At 33.2% G+C, this 22,082-nt stretch overlaps 1 protein-coding gene across 4 annotated transcripts in view; it reads left to right on the forward strand.

The window, feature by feature from the left end:
• stan (Protocadherin-like wing polarity protein stan) overlaps positions 1-22,082 on the forward strand; it is a 172,275-nt gene that overhangs the window by 120,373 nt on the left and 29,820 nt on the right. For all 4 annotated transcript variants that reach the window (XM_069818794.1, XM_069818795.1, XM_069818796.1 and 1 more), the window contains exons 20-36: positions 423-548; positions 1,115-1,349; positions 3,025-3,229; positions 4,062-4,174; positions 5,286-5,450; positions 7,937-8,091; positions 9,293-9,459; positions 9,922-10,191; positions 12,025-12,196; positions 14,248-14,373; positions 15,067-15,206; positions 15,719-15,902; positions 16,227-16,426; positions 17,692-17,901; positions 18,211-18,397; positions 18,746-18,900; positions 19,016-19,190. In XM_069818794.1, coding sequence (XP_069674895.1) covers positions 423-548; positions 1,115-1,349; positions 3,025-3,229; positions 4,062-4,174; positions 5,286-5,450; positions 7,937-8,091; positions 9,293-9,459; positions 9,922-10,191; positions 12,025-12,196; positions 14,248-14,373; positions 15,067-15,206; positions 15,719-15,902; positions 16,227-16,426; positions 17,692-17,901; positions 18,211-18,397; positions 18,746-18,900; positions 19,016-19,190 — 2,985 coding nt within the window. The remainder of the gene's footprint in view (positions 1-422; positions 549-1,114; positions 1,350-3,024; positions 3,230-4,061; positions 4,175-5,285; positions 5,451-7,936; positions 8,092-9,292; positions 9,460-9,921; positions 10,192-12,024; positions 12,197-14,247; positions 14,374-15,066; positions 15,207-15,718; positions 15,903-16,226; positions 16,427-17,691; positions 17,902-18,210; positions 18,398-18,745; positions 18,901-19,015; positions 19,191-22,082) is intronic.

Below are 22,082 nucleotides of genomic sequence, written 5' to 3' on the forward strand. Positions count from 1 at the left end.
AATCACTGTCCAAAAATATTAATAATTATGAAACTTACACTTCATATTATAAAAAATAAGTAAAATGAATTGTTTTTAATTATGTGACAATCTTTATGCATATTATACTGATCCAAACTAATCAGTTGACGCATATGGTTACAGAATTCATTATCTACACATTTCAGTTACAAATTTCGCCTACTTCTATAGATTTAATTAAATTGAAAGTTGTAAGATATTTAGGACGACATTTCATTGTAGACAAACTATGGACATGGACCACCTGGGTGGAACATCAATGCAATAGCACTTGAGTCAAGATGTGGCCAGAATGGGCTTAATCTGAGTCGTTAAACTTTTATTATTATTATTATTATTATTATTATTATTATTATTATTATTATTATTAATGTGAAGTGGTTATTTATTTCCATGTGCAGGAAGTCGTGAACATTATCTGTGTGACACGGAAGTAAATCTTTGCTATTCAAATCCGTGTGGGAATCAAGGAACCTGTCAAAGGAAAGAAGGAGGTTATACATGTGTTTGCAAACCTGGCTTTACAGGTAAGATAACTCTGTAAACATGATCAATATTTACAGTTTATTTACATACAGAATTATTATAGTTTATCATTCAAGCAGAAAAAACTAAAAAAACATGTTGTAGAGAAATCGTGTGCAGGAATGTTTCGAGGAAATTTCTCCAGTTAAAATTTTCCCATAAGAATCCTTATTTATTTTTAATATCCATTTCTCATAGTGTACTTACTCCCAATATAAGGTATTAAGACTGATATTCAAAGAGGAAAATTTATGCTAACATTTCTAAAGTTCATTTCTGTACCACCAACTTTCACAATCACTGAGAGTATTGAATGTCAAGAAAGTGATATATACCTCACGAATTTCGTAACAATTCAGTTTCTTTATTATATTTGATATTCAGAAACAGATTACTGACATACAGGTGATAACTATGTGTGTGGGTGTGTGTGTGTGTTTTTTTTTTTTTTTTTTTCCCGTGAGGCTCAGTATATCTGTGTGAGTGAGTGTGTGTATAGTCCAATTTTAAAGTACTAAATAGTACTGCCAACCTTTTAGGTAAAATGTTAATTTATTTTGTTTCTCAGGCCGCAACTGTGAGATTGACATGCATCTGGATACATGCCAACCTGGAATATGCCGCTCACATTCTACGTGCTCACCTCTTGTAAGGGGAGGATTTCTTTGTGAGAATTGTTCCCCTAGTGGAGGTTTGGAACATTACACAAAGTTGTGTGAACTCCGAAGTAGAAGCTTTTCCAAAGCTTCGTTTTTAACATTTCCGTCACTAAGGCAGCGTCATAGATTGCATGTTAAGCTCAGGTAAAATAATGGTTGTAATATCGTATTTATTTCATGTACTGCAACTATACTTTCATCTTTCATAAGACACTAACATGTGTTTCATTTTAATTCTTATCGATGATTAGATCCTGTTACATTATTAGTTAAATAAGATAGGTCTATGCAAAGCACATTATTTGAAAATATTGGCAATGAAAATTTAAGTTCTGGCTTATAATGGGAAAAATGAAGTTCGACCAAAACAGCTATAGATTATTACATTTTAGACAATGTTACACATTTTAAATAATAGGATGCAATATCAGTTATAAGTATAACAATACAAAATTGTAATAGTAGCCTAGTAGTATTTTCTTTAAGTATGATTTCAACTGCAGAAGTTATTCAGCATTGAAATTTAATAGGGGAGAGAAATGACCAATGAATTTTGCCTATTGCTCTATATCAGGAGCAGGGCTCTTTTATGTGCCACAAATATACAACACTGGTACCACCATTTTATTTTTCTCCCAGAGGAAGACAGGCTAAGGATTTTATTGACCTTTAAAAGCTATCATCCTCGGGTGAGTCTGAACTCACAAATATCAGATCTAGTGGACAGCATGGTAACCGTCAGCTCACTGGAGGATAATATAAATAATAAAATGTACCGATTCCAACAAATCTGTGGAACCACACATAGACCTCTTCAGAATGAAGTCAGAAAGAAACAATAAAATAACATTCTATAAAGCTTTGGCTCTACCTACGTTGCTTTTACTTCAGGAATATAAAATCTGGGTACCAATACAAAATGTTTGTAATGAAATGCTATAATGAATGTTCCCTGAAAGTTTGAAGTAATTCTGATAGATAGAAACTGAGAAAAAATGCATTTTGTACAGAAAGTATAGCTTACGAAAAATGATCTTAAAAAATTTTAGTACATCCCAGTTGCATATATCACGGATTCTTAAAAAACAAAAAAGAATAAAAAAATAGCTCTTTAGATGTGAGTAGTGGATACGTTTTTATACCATTGGAAAGAGGAAATTTCAGAGAATATAATGCAGTAAAAAAGCAAAAATGAACATTTTCAGTACTGGTATTTTTCAAGATCCAGTTTCTCTTAAGTGAGATCAGGTGGAGTAATGGTTAAACGTCTAACCATGAAACGAACAGACCCCAGTTCAAATCCTGGTTGGGACAAGTTACCTGGTTGAAGTTTTTCTCTCAACCAATTGAAGCAGAATTGCTGGGTAATTTCCAGCATTGGACCTCTGACTCATTTCGCCATTATTAATTCATATATCATCATCATCCATACAATAGTCTGGGTTAAGCTCACGGTGCGGCATGCTGTACTTGTACAAGAGCACGGCCGTTCGGCTACCCAATCAGTCACAAAATAGGAATGGTAAACACAATAAGTCTCAGGCTGCAGTGCAAGCCTTCGGGTCCCTCCTCCGTACAAAGGAAAAAAAAAGTGAGATCAAGGTAGATGCAATAAATAATGGAAGTATCTGTGGAGTCAGAACAGGCAAATTGACTATAACGTCTAATGAAGAAGAAGATGGTGGCAGTGTTGGTGGTGGTAATCTAATTTTGAGTCAAAATTTTCAGATATAGTTGATAGATTAATATTATAATTGTACTTTAATGTGTATTGTAACAGATAATTCAGAAAGTGATAATTAATCATGTTTGTTTCTAGGTTTGCCACTCAGTCTGACTCAGGATTACTTCTTTACAATGGACGTTACAATGAGAAGCATGATTTCATTGCTTTGGAGATTGTCGATGGTGCAATACATTTCTCATTCTCACTTGGATCCAGTGTGACTACTACAATAGCTTCCTTACCTGGTAGAGTTAGTGATGGAAATTGGCATTCGGTCATTGTGCAGTATTTTAATAAGGTATGGGAAATTAGATTTCAGTTTTATTACAATCTGTCAAGAGTTCTTGATTTGTACCCCATGAGTGTAGTCCAAGGCTCGAGTGTGGCTTATTATGTGTGACTCGAGACACAATTTAAATTTTGTTTCATTATCTGCCCTCTTCTACCTGGAAATATAAAAGAGTTAGTAGAAACCATAAAATTTACGACATAGGGTCAACATAATATTTCTAAGGAGGGGAAAAGACTAATTGCAGTAACTTTCGAGGCATATCACTTTTATTGACGTACAAAATTTTGTCCAATATTCGTTTGAGAAGATTAACTCCATATGTAAATGAAACTATTGGGGATCATCAATGTGGTTTTAGGTGTAATAGATCGAGTATTGATTAGATTTTTTGTATTCGACAGATATTGGAGAAAAAATGGGAGCATAAGAGCATAGTACGTCAGTTATTCATAGATTTCAAAAAGGCGTATGACTCGGTTAAGAGAGAAGTTTTATATAATATTCTTATTGAATTTGGTATTCCTTAGAAGCTAGTTCGATTAATTTATATGTGTCTCAGTGAAACATATAGGCCAATTTCTGTCTGATGCTTTCCAGTTCACTATGGGCTAAAGCAAGGAGATGCCTTCAAGATAATCTCGCAGTTTGATGAATATAAATATTAGGTTTATGTTTATGTTTGTATTGCATGTAGAGTCTAAATTCGTAACGCTAAGTTTTAACAGTTTGTTTTCTTCCTTAGTATAATTTAAAACTAATAATAAACAAAACGAAGTTTGTCTTACTTCATGTATCAAATAATTCATGCTCGGATTTGATATTATTGTTTTTGTTGTAGAGCGCAACAGTGAGTATAGATGACTGTGATACAGCACTAGCAACAAAATATGGTCCTCAACTTGGTTCCGAGTGGGCATGTGCCAACACAAGTACACAGATTCTGGAGAGTAGGTAAGGAATTAAAATAAGTTTTGACAGACATTGCCTCTTACTGGGAAAGTCAACAGTTCCAGAGGCAGAGCAAGAAAATAACTGAGGGATCTTCTAAAGAAATTGCTTCAGCAGATCAGTCTTGGTAACCATATTGCATTCTTAGAGAACACGTGCGCACAATATGGGATTCTTTGATGAAAATTCTTTCTTCAGACTCCCATATTAAAATCGCATAAATGAAGTTTTAGTTAGTTGAAAGACCTGAGGGAAAAAGACCTTTGGGGAGGCCAAGACGTAGATAGGAGGATAATATTAAAATGAATTTGAGAGATTTGGGTTATGATGCTAGGGACTGGATTAATCTTGCTCAGGATAGGGACTAATATAGGCTTCAGAAGAGACAACTTAGGATGTAATCCCTGAATACTTTATTATTAGAAGTACGGTACTTTAGGGTTGACATTTCTTGGAGGAAACACATATCCATCATTAAGGCGACCACACTCCTCGCCCTATCATGCTCTTGCTATGATTGTGGTATTGATTTCCCATTGCCACACATGTTACTACTAACCAACTTGTCTTTCCATATAGTTGCCAAAGATAATTATGCAAAATCCTTCTCTCATTGTTATGTTATGTAAGTAAGCAAATGTTAATGTAATACTGGGACTTTCACCTAAGTCAACACATGACATAATATCAATAGTGCAAAATCATTCTACAGATGAGTTTTAGCTAGAATCTTCTCACTCAGAGTTTCTTTTACACATCGTAAATCTATGATAGGGATATTACTTCCCTCCTAAGAAATCTTCTTTATATCTTAAATATCTATCACCCATGGCTGACTTTGAACATTTGAACCTTTCTTTTAATTGTCGTGATGAAATTGGCCAAAAGATTGCTGTATGTGACAAAACTGGACAATATGAGGAGGGTATGTGTCAGTTGTTAATCATAATGGAAAGTACTATATAGACATTTGTACAAAAGTGTTTTGACTTTATTTTTATGTAACCCTGATTCTGGTTCTCTCAACTCACTTTCTAGTAAAGAACTGGAACCAGGATTACTCTATGTTCAGAACTATCTGATTTTTGACATTACATTGCTAATTTATTTTCAGATGTGCGGTATTCACAGAAACTTGCCACAGGTTTTTAGATCTCACAGGTCCATTGCAGATTGGAGGCCTGCCCTCTTTACCTACAAGTTTCCAAGTTCATACCAAGGATTTTGTGGGCTGTATCAGTGACTTGTATATTGATTACAAGTTTATTGACCTCAACAGGTAATGTCTCACATATAAATTATACAGCTTCTTTATCTTAAACTTACAATATTTATTTTACTCACTTATTGATTAAATTAACATGTTCTTTTTTTTGTGCACATGCAGTAAACAAGTTGTAAATATCTCCACTGCTGTCTTTAAAAACAAGAGAAGAAAAGTAACGTGATTTCAATTTTTTAGACTTATCCATTCTGATCATATCACTCATTATGTTTGAACTAAAGCCATTCTTTTGACTGTAACTGAATGTAGGCTCCAGTTTAATGTTGTAATTCAGTCTTGATTTGTTTCGAAAAGAATAATTTGTACAACCTCGAGCGGGAATCGAACCTACGACTTCCTGTTCTCTGGTCAGGCGCTCTACCACTGAGCTATCGAGTTCATCTCACGCCAAAGGCTTGGAATTATCCTTTCATACTGGCGACTCTGTTATAGAGTACTGTCCATAGCGTCTGATCTAGTCAACACTGTCTAGTCTAGTCTAGTCTGTCTAGTCTGATCTAATTCCAAGCCTTTGGCGTGAGACGAACTCGATAGCTCAGTGGTAGAGCGCCTGACCAGAGAACAGGAATTCGCAGGTTCGATTCCCACTCAAGGTTGTGTAATTTTTCTTTCATACCATGGCATGATTGTGACTATAATAGTATTTAAATTCATTAATATGTCACATCAACGACGTATATACGTCACCAAACATCGTAAGATGAAGATTACAATAATTTGCATGGTATAGAACAGTACAATTTAAAGATTGTGAATATAAATTTATGGTGATCACTTTCACATGTTAATAGCGAACTAAGTTTATAAATACCTAGTTGACTAGTTCCAGCTTAATAGGAGCCATCTTCAGAACTCAGAAGATTTATAAACTTAGTTCTGAGTCCTGAACATGGCTTCTACTAAACTGAAACTAGCTGACTAGGTATTTATAAACTTAGTGCATTATTAACACATGAAAGTGATCACCATAAATTATATCCATTAATAACCATTGGTAACCATAACAGATAATTCTGTAGGATCAAAAAATTAATCTTTACGTAGTGATATAGTGTTAAAAGTTGTATAATCTTCTTCATTAGCCCCTGATGCTGCTAAGCGTCAGGGCACCTCGTTTTGTTCATTTCATCCACTCCTCTCCATTTTGGCTCATTCCTTTTACAGTCTGGTCATCGTCGTGTTGATCCATCCATCCGAGGCTCTGTTTTCCTTTGAATTAATAATTACCCTGGCGTGAGTGATTAGCCCATCTGAAGATGCTTTGTTCTGGGTGTGCTCCTTGTTTCCTCTGGTTTTGAGGTGGAGTTGGACATTTCCTCACAGTCTCAGTCACTATTTTGCAATTCATTTTGAGGGAATTTTCAGATAAGCCTTTGAAATTCAATTAAGTGGAGTTATTATTTTCTGTCCGTGACTTAACAAAATACAATTCCTTTATATACATAATTTAATGTTTGTATTAACGTTTTCAACACTCTTGATTGCGACATCATCAGATAAGTTTGTTGTTTTACAAATTACAATATGTTAACCTCTTTTCCTGCAAACCATTTGAATATCAATGTCAATAGAGTTAAAAACTTAAAGGTTAAAAGTACAAAATTGAATATATTTCACAAGACTTCATTTATTTGTTTATTATATGATTAAAATTCAAATATTGATATAATAAAATACATGAAGACTTGTTTCCAATTCATATACAGTACAAATTAAGTTTGTTTGATATCATATAAAAACTCGGCTGTGTATTATGTTGTTATGCTTCTTCATCTTAGGTTATAGCTTTCCTTACGATCATCTGTACTTTTCATCCACATGTTCCTGCATAGTTGGGGTAGTTATGCTTTGATTACATGTTGTCGTCTGCAATACTCTCGACCATGTGTTCTGTTGTTTGAATTGTGATGACATTTTGCTTTTATTCGTCTTTCCAGTGTCGTCTGCCGTTGACTGGGTTACATTTGTCCTCCTATTCGTTCTCGCTTCCTGCATTCCTTTGTCACCCTTACTGTTCCACCTTAGTTGATGACCCCTTGTCTTTCGTCTATGTTTACACTTCTTGTTTTCGTTTGTCCGTCTGTTTTCCATACTTCTTCAACTACATCCCCACTTCCCTTTGTGTTGTCATATATTCAAAACTCCATGTGCTCTATGACAAAATTCTAGATCATAGAATTTCCCGTTCACTTTCAGCATGTCTTTATACATTCTAGCAAAGTGCCCTTTATTTCTTTCTGCCTTCAAGAATGGGAGCAATAGTCTTCTTCTGTTTCTTGCATCATAGTCAAAATCATCTTCCATCAAGAGATTAGGTGAAACGTTGGAGATGTTAAGTTCCAGCACATGGTGGCTTACCCAAAAATCTACTTTTGAGTACTGCTATTTAATACACATTTTCATATAATTTCTTACATATTTCTTGTGAAAAAAACTACACTGCGATTTTATATTATTGAGAATTCTATCTGTATGTGCAGTTACGTTGCTGATAATGGAACTGTAGCAGGATGTCCTGAGAAAAAGGCCTTTTGTCTATCGAATCCTTGTAGCCGTGGTGCAAAATGTACAGAAGGCTGGGGTACCTATCTTTGTGAATGTTTGGAAGGTTGGAGTGACAAAGACTGTACGCAAGGTAAATATATGATACATCTGCAGTGTTATTGTATTATTGATTTAGATTTGTGTTCTATGTTGTACATGAAAGCATAAAATAATAGCATATGTCGAACTTGATTTAAAGTTAAGTTTAATACCATACTTAAAATAAAGGTTTCAATGATAAGAATTTTATAATTATTTATATCCCAACTGGGAGATAATCAAATTGTAGCTTTTATTCTAAATGAGGAAGAAATCAGTGGTGTAATATTCAGAACATTTTTTGCATGGCTGTTTTCATTGCTAATGAAGTACCAGTATGCAAAATCTATATGTGAATTTAGCCATTTGCAACGACTACAATGAGAAGAATATTCTCCTCACCAGCTTTTTATCTTTAGGCAAAGGTAAATCCAAATTCAGTGTTCGAAATGTGGTTTTTTATATCACTATATCACATTTCATGCGACTTAGTTCATGGAGGTCGCAGCTTTTTAGCAGCTCAGAAGAACACGAGTATTTGTGCTTAAACAACGTTGCTTAGTTGTAATGTTAAGACTCTGTCACCATTATTATGGTAAGTTAAATATTATATATGCCCTGACAAAATATTGTAGCCATGGAGAAGATGAGATGTATGAAGTAAGTCGCATGAAAAGCATTATAGTAATGAAAAATATTCAAGCAAAATCTCTTACGAAATTGTAGCTCTCTTACTATGGTACATTAAATTCTGCCTGAAATGAGTTCTTTCCAACTTCATCGTTTTAGTCATTCCAGTCATTGTCAGCTCTGATAAGCATACATTGTTGCAGTATTTAACAATGCTGGTATTTCGTTTAACATTAAGACATTTCCATTAATACATAACAATTACGTGAACTAAACTGTACAAATTGTGTACTAGTAGGGAAAGTAGCCGGAATATATAACCACCATATAAATCGTTCAGGAGGAAAGATTCTGAAAGCATAGATAGCTACAAACAAGAACCTCATACATCATCATAACATGCAAGAGAACACATTGATCATGCAAAACTTCTGATACTATATGAAATACTTTACATGTCAATGGAAGACGGACTCATAACAATTGATGTTGAAGATGAATTAACTGAACCTGGATAGGGTTATAAACAATACTATGTATTTAATAATTAGGACCATATTGATACTTTTCATAGGATCAAATTCTATACATTTTTTTATCAATGTTTGTGTTTTTCTTGGCAGCCATCAAGCCTCCATGGCGGTTTCAAGGCGATGGAGTTTTGTCATTCAATCCTTTACTTCGTCCTATCCAGCTTCCATGGCTGAATGCGTTATCAGTGAGAACATTACAGAGAGATACATTTCTAATGAGCATTCAAGTTGGACAGAACAGCTCTGCTGTACTCTCTGTAAGTAAATGTCATAATAAATGTCTCGTATTCTACTTTAGTTTACATGAATGTACTTGTTTATAGTGCTATCGGTATGCTTAAATGTTGAGAAGGGATGGGAAGGGAAGGGATTGGGAGGGAGGGGAGAAGGAAAGAAAGGAGAACCAAGTGTCACAATTGATTCTGTTGTTCATATCAAAACTACTTATAACTTTATAACAGATTTATTTATAATGCCAGCATTACATTCAATGTATCTGTTTAAATATTTGTTCTGCTTTAAATTTCCACAACAAAAATACCATGCATATTGAAACATTAAGACAAATATAATAAGCAATATTCACGTTGTTTCTTTACTAAGACTAATTTAAAATTCATTAATCATGGTCTAATATTCAAATAAGACTTAGACGTAATTACTAAAAAAATTACAATTTTATTTAGTTCATTTTATTAGTTTGTTTATTTAATTTCCAGCTCGTGAATGGACAGATACAATACAGTTATAATGGAGAGTCAATAACACTGCCAAATGGATTTATTTCTGATGGACGATGGCACCATATTGAAGTAAAATGGATGAGTGGAGAGATTTGGATCAATCTCGACTATGGACAACGTGAAGTGACAGCATCAGCAACAAGCAAGCTTCAGGGATTATATATTGGCAAGATCTTGATTGGTGGACCAGATGCTTCTGTGGGGAGCTTAAATGCAGATTATGGCTACTTTGAAGGTTGCATCCAGGTATTATATGTGACATAATTGTCTGTAACTTTAAATTCTGAATGGCATATTAAACTTCATTATGGTTCCCATTTACATTGTATTGTCTATTTAGTGAAGATTTGATTATATTTAATATTAGAAGTAGGTGTACAGCTTTCATGTTATTTAGTTATCTAAATCCAAGATTAATTTGTAATGTTACACAATTTTCGAAATCTAAATTCCATATTGAATGGATATTTTCATACGATATTTTCAAGCCAAGAACGTTATAATCTCAGCATAATTGAATTCCATAACAAATTATAAAAGTGAATGTTCACTGCAGTGAAATTACAGAACTGTACTCCTCAATAGTCAATTGGTTATTATGCTTATCATTAGATCTCAGATTCAAATACGTTTGATGGATATGTACAATAATAAAAATAACATTTTTAGCATGATTTCCTTCAGAAAGGAAATAAAGTTAGGACCCTATAGATTTATTACACGCAAATTGATAACAGCACCTCAGGCAACATTTATTGGCGTATTTCACCCACGCTAAATTTTAACTCTTCGTCTTCATTTTTGCCTTTCATCATATCATAGAAGAAGAAATAACAGATTCTGCCTCACTAATGTTACCAGCAAGAAATGAGAATCTTCACATTGCCACACTAGCAGTTACATTTCTAGGCAATGGAAAATGGAAACCAACCAGCATTGTAGTAAAATATTGTAAAATACTCAAATAATGTTGATAAAAGTATAAAGTAATGATAATTAAAAAATGAGTGTAAATGTGAATCACTTCTTCAAAATTATTCTGTTTAGCTGAAAATTTGTTGATAACACAGTGAATCTTTGATATACAGTCTATGCCAATAATTTTTCTAGTTGTTATAAACATTATTAATATCGTATTGTGCGAAATTTTCTATTCAAATTAATTTTACTAAAAGTTACATTACTCTTGGGCCTATTGACATTGGTATTTTGTACAAGCATAAGTCGTTAATTTAATTTTATTTTATTTTTTTAATAGAAACAGTGTAATATATGTTTGGTTGCCTACAGTGAACTTCATGAAAATTATTAGTTAACCCTACTAAAGATGTTTTCCACTTGTATTTGTCCTATATTATCTTAAGTGGTTCCTTATGCATTGATAACCACATGACTAAGTAATCCCTCTATGTGGGGTGTATAATATTGATTTACAATGATGATGATGACGATGACGACTAGGGTTGCCAACTTTTTATCTAAGAAAATATGGGAGACTATGGAATCGACAGAATTTCACATAGAAATTGACAACTTGTTCGGTTCAGTTATTAAACAAAACTTTATTCTATACTTTGGTAGCTAGGCTATTTGAGACATTTTATTTCACTTAATATTCGAAGTCAACTGCAGTTTGCAGATCTGATTTAATTAGATGTGTCGTGCTCCTGTTTCGATCATCTGTCCAATTAATGTTCATGAGATGAAACATCCTCTTTGTATAAGCTTGACTACTTGGAATGCTTAGAACAAACTAGCCAATTTTCTAAATTTATAGTTTGAATTTAAACTGGTGAGCACTAAAATCTATTTCTGGTGAGCATTACCGTGTGAAAAGATTGCATATTTTAATGTATCTCTTAAACAACGAAATCCATCATATAAATCATGATTCTCGGCAAAATCATATGTTTAGAATAAACATTTTTACATTATGCAAATATAAGGGAGAATAATGCTCGAAGAGAAGAAAAAAATGGGAACCGGATACTGTTAACTATGGTACCTATATAATTTGTAATTGTCTACAATTTACTTCAGGAAGACCCTGTGTAATTTAGTTTATCTATATTTAACCAGGATGTTAGAGTGGGGACCCCACAATCAACATTGCAAAGACCAACTGTGAACGATAATGTGGCAGAAGGCTGCAGTGGTGTAGATCAGTGTAGGCACCATGGACCAGACAAATGTCCCATTCACAGCAAATGTGTGTCAGAATGGGAGCAGTATCATTGTAAATGTGATTCAGGTAATTAGCAACATTTTTATTATAGTGTAAACTATGAAGTAAATATATATATCCATTGATTTAGTTGGAAAAAAATATTTACAGGAACTCGTCTTATCAATTTAGCAATTGCCAAATGAACTTGTACTATGTTTTTGACATGCATACATTTTTATTTTCCAGAATGGCATTCTGGTGCATTCTGGCTCAACTAGAACACTGCATATATCTTCTTTATCTTAAGAGTTATTATGTTATGTACCAGTATCTTTAAATAGTAATTAAATTTCATTGGTGGAACAAAACATTTACGATAAAGAAAATTGTCTATCTGCCATAACAGATACAGATATTTACTATGAGTAGTTTTAGAAGAGCCTTAGCATGCCATATTAGTTTCTGTTGACAATATACCATAATTTACACATTAGTTTCTGGCCAGTAAAAGAACTGAAGTACTTATTTCCATAGTATAGACCAAAATATTGATATGACATTTTTCGTGATCATTTTTATCGACACTCATAGTGACATTACTTATTCTGGTCTTATAAAATGAAAAGTTCAATCAAATTAAAAATAACTCTCATTCTGGTCCTATGCCTAACAAAAGAATTGTCATTGAGCTCATGTTGAAACTTCTTTTCAAACTGTAAGATAGATCTTCACAGCAGATAAAGAAATATAAAAAAATAATTGCACATATTACTTTTATTGTAAGATTTCGAAATTGAAGCTTGAATAAATTATTTTAGAAAATAATCAGACTCCGTGTTCACTCAGCTGGCAGAGTCCGTTGAGTCCACAATCTTATCTCGCAAGTCATGTGACAAGGCAAAGATTCAAGGAAGAAGGCTACTCAATTGAGTAGATTCGAGAGTTTAATTACACTCCCCACATATGTGCCTAATATTTCATGTGATGAAAATTTCTCAATAAGTTTTCAACCCTTAAGTTAGTTTTGAGCATTTCACTTTTTGTGTTTATTTTGTCTAACTGCTATGTTGTGGAGATGTAACTATGCACGCAGTTCTCATGTAAGTTCTATATTAACTGTTCTCTCATATTTTAATGCATCTACTCACACGTATATATGCAATTTATTGTACATATCCTTACATTACATTACCTCATATTATATTACATCACATTTAATTGATCGAGAAATCTCATTTTTTATGGTTCATTGTAAATTTTTAGACATTTATCTTCTTATGTTCTCTGCATATTCCCCAAAACGTTGCTGACATAATTCAGTTTTTTTTTTTTCCTCAGTATGTGACACATTTCAGCAAATTGAATGAGATTTGTGTAGTCATAACCTGACCCATTGAAGTAAGTTTCCTTTCTTGTGATAATGAATATGTAGTTGTATTTGGAATATATGCTGTTAAAGGTTGTAAAACTTGGGTATCTAATGACAATCACGTGCAGATATTATTAATATTGGTGATTCCCATAATAGTAAAAAACTGAATAATTTCAATGTGAAAGAATTGCAATACTGGTACAGGATACTTCCATCAGAATGAATTTATTATTATGAATATTAACAGTAATCAATTACTTGATCTTTATATTAAATTTGAATATGTCGGAAGAGAAATCAGCTAAATACTTATTCTATTTAATAATAAATTAGAAGATGTAAGAATATTTCAAGCAATGGTGTGACACAGCATTTGCTTTTATTGTTGTTGTTGTTTTCTAATGCCAGGCGTTTGACAATAAAGTCATTTGACCTCTTGCACTCCAATATTTTTCAAAGATATTACCATGACCAGCCAATGAAGCACAGATTTTGAGGTGTTCCGAATCCATTTCTTGGTTTGAGTTGCACAATGGGCAGTTAGGGGACTGATATATTCCAATTCTATGCAGGTGTTTGGCCAAACAATCATGGCCTGTTGCCAATCTAAATGCAGCTACAGACGATTTTCGTGGTAAATCGGGAATTAACTGTGGATTTTGATTCAGTTTGCTTTTATTGTAATTTGTTATAATGACACCAATTTTTATGAAAATTACACAGAATTTAAAAGCTGAAAAATAATAACTTTTGTTATTTGCAGGCTACGTTGGTCCTTCATGTGTGGGAGTGTGTGAAGTCAATCCATGTTCCAACAGTGCTCGGTGTGTAGAAAACCTGAATAGTTTACGTGGCTACAGTTGTAAATGCAATTCAAGTGAATATTCAGGTAAAGTATGTGAGATTATTCCTAAAAATATTTGTATAATTTTTGAACATGACATTTTACAGTAAGAAACTATCAATAGTTCACAAGTTGATTAGATTACCCCCCTTTGATTTGATTACCTGGTTGGGTTTTTCCTAGGTTTTCGCCAAACCAAAAGGCAAATGCCGGGTAATATTTTGGCGAATCCTCGGACCTCACCTCATCTCACTAAATCTCGCCAAAATATTGTAAAAAATTGCACAAAATTGTAAAAATTGTAGAAAATTACTAAATTGTAAAACTATAAAAATTTGTAAAAATTGTAATTGTAATATTGTAAAATTTTGACTTGTTCCACATCTTAAAGCTTCATTGCTCATGTAAGATCTATGGAATAAAATAAATGAATGAATGAATGAATGAATGAATGAATGAATGAGTAATGTTAATAGATTAGGGTATAACTGATTACAATCGGTTTTCAGAATGAAATAACAGGTACATAAAATATTCCTAATGTTTATTCATTTATTTTTAAAACACTAACAGCTTCCCGTATTTACGGACTGCTAACAAGGACTGAGCATAGGAATACAAATATTTAACTTGATTTTAACATACAAATAAAATAAGGAAACATTTATAAAACTATTTAAAAGTATTACATTATTGAAAACAGTTATGTATGATCTTAAGATATTTACTGATTTATAGGTGAATACTGTGAGGTGAAGGTAGATCAACCGTGTCCTAGCAGCTGGTGGGGTTACCCCGTTTGTGGACCATGTCATTGTGATGTAGAGAAGGGTTATAACGCTGATTGTAACAAGACTACAGGAGAATGCTATTGCAAGGTTGGTACCTGCATTTTGTAAAATAGATATTGCAACTAGTATGCGAAATCTGCAATTTAATGCAATTTACCACAAAACATCTCAACAAAGTTCAGCGTAAAATTACATTCTTCATCGAAAATAGTTGTAATCTTAAATTGTATTCATCATTATAATATAAATTTTCACTGTTTTTTACAATATAATACTACATATTAATTATATTTAAACTTTTTTGTTTAGTGCAGATATAAAAACAGTACACGAATTGACGACATATTCTAAATAGGCGTGCACACACACACAAAATTGATAAAGCTTAACAATAATGATTTGTTACTGCAAATACAGAAATTCCTATAAAAAGTGTCTGTTAAACTGAACTGATATCTTTATCAAATAATAAAGTGTTGTATACCTTTAATATGTAATTTTAATTTATAATTTTCAACTCAGATATTTTATCAACAAATGCATTTTGGTGCATTTCTTCGTTACACTGTTGTTTCTTAATAATTTACTATGTTGTACAGGAAAACCACTATCAACCTCCAGACTCTGACCAGTGCTTCGACTGTGAGTGCTATGCTACTGGTTCATATGGAAACCAATGTGATCCGATTACAGGGCAATGTAGATGTCGAAGTGGTGTAATTGGTAGACGATGTGATTCTTGCCCTAATCCATATGCTGAAGTTACTTTACGAGGCTGTGAAGGTAAGGTAAAAGCATACTTCTGCTTTACTTAAAATGAACAGTGAACCTTTTGTGAAATTTTTTGATTTTATAAATAAAGACTTGTATTCTAGGTTTTGAGATGGTATAAGCCATTACATATATCAGCTGCTTGGATGTTTGTAAGATTTTGGATACTTAACAGCGTTAATCCAGTCCCTCCCCTTTGAAAGGATTTTTATTGTTCTTAAAAAGCTATTATTCTCGATCCTCAAACCTCAGAGTCACTGATAAGTAGAATAACCACTTATCTAATGAGGACAACTCTCATAATTGGAAATAAAATCTAATTTTATTTATTTTCAGTTGTATATGATGGCTGCCCCCGGAGCTTCTCTCGTGGATTATGGTGGGAAAGGACATCATTTGGGAAAATAGCCTTGGAATCATGTCCAAGTCACTCGCAAGGCAAAGCATCAAGAGCATGTGATGAAACCTTGGGTGGTTGGCAAGATCCAGATCTGTTCAACTGTACATCAGATCCTTTCCTAGATCTCCGCAAAGTGGTAATTTATTTTGTATAAAATTTGACATATCTATCGAAATTATAAAATATGGTATACTATCATTTAAAGATAATTTTGAAGTTATCATACTTTATGGCTGTACAAGATTTCAATCTCAAGTAACATATAGCCTTTTAATCTGCTGTAATATTTTTCTCCACTATATTTAAACCTTCTTTATTTTGGTCTGTCATATCATTGATATAAATATTCATTCATGTACATACACAAAAAAAGGTATAATTTACTGTTATCAAATGAAGTACAACACAGCAATAGCAGATTCAGACTTGTCGCCATTGTGATACAGTTACCAGTTAATTCTTTCTTGCTGGTTACACATATAGACCTTCATTATGTGGGTAATTAAAATTGATGGTGAGCCTTTAATTCCTGCTCTCATTCATGAGATAAAACATACAGATTTTATTGGAAGACACTTTAGCTTGTATTAGAGAGAAATAGCCTACAAACTAATTGAGGGTGGGACAAAGGGACTTTCAACTAATACTATGTCATCTTGAACTCATTTCTTGCATTCATGCCAATACTACTACCACCACCACCACCACCACCATCACCATCATTACCACCACCACTACCACTACTCCTATTACTACTATTACCACCATGACCATGATCACTACATTACTTACTTACTTATGGCTTTAACGAACTCGGAGGTTCATTGCCACTCTCACATAAACTCACCATCAGTCTCTATCCTATGCAAGATTAATCCAGTTTCTATCATCATATCCCACCTCCCTCAAATCCATTTGAATATTATCCTCCCATCTACATCTTGGTCTCCCCAAAGGTTTTTTTCCCTCCGGCCTCCCAAATGATCACTACCATTACTACTACTACAATAGTACTCATAATTTCATGTATATTGGTCTTACAACCTGTCTCATTGTGTATTTTATTTTAAATATAAACAAAATGTTTGCAATGTCATTTTCATACACAATGCCAACATTTCAAAACTGCATACAAGGTAAGGCTGTATAGCAAGACCTAACTGGTCATCTAATCTACTTGTTATGCTTGGCTACTCCAAACATTTGGACCACACAGTACACTACACAAAAGTCTTCTTTTGAACACAAACACCATGAAATCTAAAATCTCAAAACATACTACACAATTAACATTTTATGAAAATTAACCTGTATCTTCATAAATGAGTTTATAGTAATGTATTCTGTGATGCTGATAGGATTCAATTAGAAATAATTAGCTTTTATTTCTAATTTTATCAGCTTGGTCAGCTTGAAACTGGAGACCTTCATGTGACAACATTTGTAGCAGTGAAAGTGGCCTCTGATCTCCGGAGAGCTACCAATCTAACAACAATGTTACATGGCGCTGATCTTCTGATTTCGCAAGAATTGCTCAGGGAACTTATGAGTTACGAGTCTGGAGAGGGTGGTCTAAACCTCACGCATAGCCAAGATAAGGATTACATCCAGGTAAAACTAAGTACTGTAGTTTCATGTACCATATATTAACTATGTGTAAAGGTGTTGTTGTCTAGTGCCTTGCATTTGGCAATGAAGCCATTAGCAGTCGTGCTTTCCAATACTTTTGAACTACTATGTGTAAAGTAGGTATATGTAAATTACATTTTGGGCTGCTTTTATTTCTTCTACCAAGTACTTTGTAATAGATCTTTTTTTATTCTTGTATTTTATGTATGCCGAAAAAAGAAGAAAGGTGTGGTTAAGTATGGCTTTATTTATTTAGAGAATGAAGTTGATTTTATATTCATTCATTTACAGAATATAGTTCAAACTGCGAGCAGTATTCTCGATACGAAGTACAAAGAACATTGGAACAGGATCTCAGATTTGACTGGAGAAACTGCAGAAGATTTGTTGTTGTCTGTTGACAAATATATTGCAACACTTGCTCAAAGCCAAGAGGATACATATACAAGTCCCTTTGAAGTAGTAGCAGAAAATATGGGTGAGGAAAATTTTATTATTTTAAGGGAATGATTTGTTCTTTGTATTATGAGGTACAATTACATATTCAAAAGCACTTTTCTCATAACTGCCAATTAAGTCATAGTAAACATCTACAATCCTAATCAATCTTCTTAATGTATCCAGCTGTTTTCTGACAACATAAAGTCCACTATAGTCCACTGTAGTCTATTCAGTAGTTGTTTTTCACGAGTTACTGCTCTTTTGCATAACTAGCTCAATTTTCTACTTAAAACGACCACTTAGGGTTAGAAATATTTAAAAAAACATGGCTATAAAATACAATAATTTTTTTATACTAAAGTGATTATTACTATCATATTCACAGTGGTGGGACTGGATATCGTGACCTCAGAGAGTTTATTTGGCTATGAATCAACGAACAAAGACGTGTTGTCTGTAATGTCTGGTACCGGTACGAGTATTTCCGGAGAAAGAGTTGTACTACCTGACACTTCTCAATTTCTGCAGCCTCCAATACAAGTAAGTGAAATTTATTGAGATTTATACAATATAAGAAAGGTTGATTATGTCTGTGTGCATCTATATAACATTAAATCCCATGTTATAATTTTGCAAACCGTTTTTATTCTTGCAGCTGTCTGCACCTACTGCCTTAGGAATGGGATCAAAACCGATTGGAGTAGCACAGAAGAGCCCAATGCTTGTGTTTCCAAAATATAACAATTATCTACTTGACAGAGATAAATTCGACATCAATTCAAGAATTCTAGTACCATTAAATCTCTTGGGAATTAAGCCATTGCAAGAAGGTAAAGCTATTCTGCTGTATGCTTGTTATTGAAAAATTACATTTATAGCATTTTTGCCAACAAGTAGCTACTGTCTGGTAAATGAGTCTGTACCATTAGGATTAGTATAATTTTTTATTTACTTCATCTTTTCGTTATCCTATGTCATATCCAGCCTAAAGTTTACCACTTGCTCACCAAACTATCCATAATATGTTGCCAAATTTATATTAAATCGTGTCAGCAGATGTCCTGCAATAACAATGTTACAAATTCATAAATATGCCTATAGTGTAATCAGAAACTAGATTAAGACCTAGAAATAAGATTGACGAAGGCATGATTTGTAAAAATCTTTATGGTGAATAAATTACTACTACTACCACAGTCTAGTATATACAGTCACGAAGCTTGAGTTGTGAGGTTGCTAGGAACAATAGACTGTACAGGTACTATTTCGCATTGTCTGTAATGAGGCGATAGTAGTGATCCTAGTGGTTAGCAACTATCTATGGATGCATATTTGTTACATATTGAGCTTCGTGACTGTATACTGTATATAGACTGTGCTACTACTACTATTAAGTACGTACAATGTACAATACCGGTATTGTTCATACTGGAAATAAACATATACACTAACAGGAGAAAAAAACAACACTACATAGAATGTCAGTAACATTTCACACTGCTCTCACATATTTCTCTGTTCAGAGCAATATCTTCTTTTCCCTCTTGAGGGATTTCCCATGTCAGTGAATGATCCTCCTAACTCCCAATCTATATACCAGATTGTTCTGTACAATAAATGTTGTCCTTCCAACAGAAAGGCCTAATAATTTCGTTCTTAATCTTAATCCTGTCTCATGTTATTGTTTGGTATAATTGCAATTTTCAGACTTTTTAATCAGTTTAAAATTCAATTTTATGAAAAACTACAAGAATAACTTCTTTAATGAAACTTGAAACTTTCTTAGTTGAAACGTTAAAAGTGTTATAATTTTAAAGAGGTTATGTACCTTGTGACAGACTGGGCCCATTTCGACACACTTTTAATGTTTCAACTAGAAAAGTTTTAAGTTTTAAACAAGTGTTAACATGAACAAGAAACAATGAATCACGACGATATAAGTTATTTAATGAAATATGGACAAAGGAAGTGCTATGCTACCTGGGTGCCAGATGAACATTTCAAAGGTGCAGAGAACTTGGCATAGTAAAAACTCGTTATTTGGAAATATGTTGATGCAGAATGAATGAATAGCTGCCGATCTTAAATAAATATAATTATTATGTTGAGAAAGGTAACTTCATAATTTCTTTGAAAAATCAACGGCCAATTTAAAACAAGCTGCTAGCAGAAATATAAAGGAATTGTTATTTTAAATATTGGACATTATCTGTAGAAACAGTGAAACAATATTTTTCTTTCAGTGCTACACTCGCAACACGAATTTTGTCTTCTGGGTTTAAACCTAATATAATTTTTAAATATTTTTTGAGAAAATAGGACAAGGATTTTAGTCCAATGAACCCTTCCCTGCCTACGCCACTAAGAACATTGAAGAAATGAAATTCAGTTTTACATGAGGGCGTAGTATTATAAAATTTGTCCGTAAAAAGATTTTATATTTTGAATTCAGATTAAATGTAAGAAAATGTGTAGTAAAATATTGTTTTTATAGTGTAAATGAGTTTATGCTCGACCATGCCGAAAGGTAGTAATTATACACCTGGTAGCAGCCCTTTAATGGACTTCATTAAAGTACACCTATTCATTAAAGTTCAGGTGTTCCACCAATCAGAAAACACCAATGTAGCAATATGAAAGCGCAAGTATCGATTATTCTCGGATATGCAATCGAAAGACAACTAGTGAAACGTCACGGAGGCTGGAAATCCAATACTGTCGCAGAAGGTTATGTTCTGTTAATATAATAATTAGCGTTAATTGTAAATAATATTCAAATAAATTCAATTTGTCATCTCGTTTTTCAATGTCTAAATCAATTTCAAGGTTATATCAAGATTAATGTTTATTTTACTCTCTAGATTATATCAAGGTCGATGACATTTGTGTCTCGGAAAAAAATCAATACTTTTGCGTCTGCGCACATCTCACAATTTACGAGATATTGTACAAGGTCAGTTCCGCTCCCCAGTCAGATAAGAATAACATGAATACTTATGAATAATTTCAAGTTAGAAATATGGTCGAGCATAAAAAGTTGTATGAAACTTGCCTATAATGGTAATTAAGACGCTCGTATGAAAATTATGAAAGGAGCACAAGCGAGTTTCATAAACATACTCGCATCTTAATTACTACCATTATAGGCTCGTTGCATAATGTACTAATATGAAACTTTGAATTATCTTGACGAAACCAATATTTCTGTATAAATTTATAGTGACTGAACATCAATAAAGGTAAATAAATGAATAGACCTCCAGTGCTCCTCTGCCTTGATCTGATAATGACGAGTGAAGTGAAGGCATGCTGCCCAATGATGTGTCAAACAAGAGATCTTTTTATGTTCTTCTAGAAATGAAATCTTCCTACTTCAGGCTTCTTTTTTTCTGCCAGTCATTGACACATATCGTTTATTACCTTTCAGAGAGAGATTTCGAGTTTCTATAGCATTCATATGATTATCCTGTCAAGCTTTCAGGTCCAGATACTAATCGTTCATGATGGATATTTCTCTTCTGATATCTTTTCCATGCTTTTTAGAGGTAATGTTAAATTCTATGCACCTTCGAAACATTGTCTAGATAGTAAAAAAAAAATCATCAAGTATTTGGCCAACAGATCGCTTACGCATACTTCGCCTGTATTTTACTCCTTCACCTTCTTTCAGACTTGAAGGCATGTTATGTCACAAAATTCTGTTTTAAAGTGGCCGAAAAGTC

The sequence above is a fragment of the Periplaneta americana genome, chromosome 2 (genome assembly GCF_040183065.1).
Source record: "Periplaneta americana isolate PAMFEO1 chromosome 2, P.americana_PAMFEO1_priV1, whole genome shotgun sequence".
Classification (NCBI taxonomy): Eukaryota; Metazoa; Arthropoda; class Insecta; order Blattodea; family Blattidae; genus Periplaneta; species Periplaneta americana.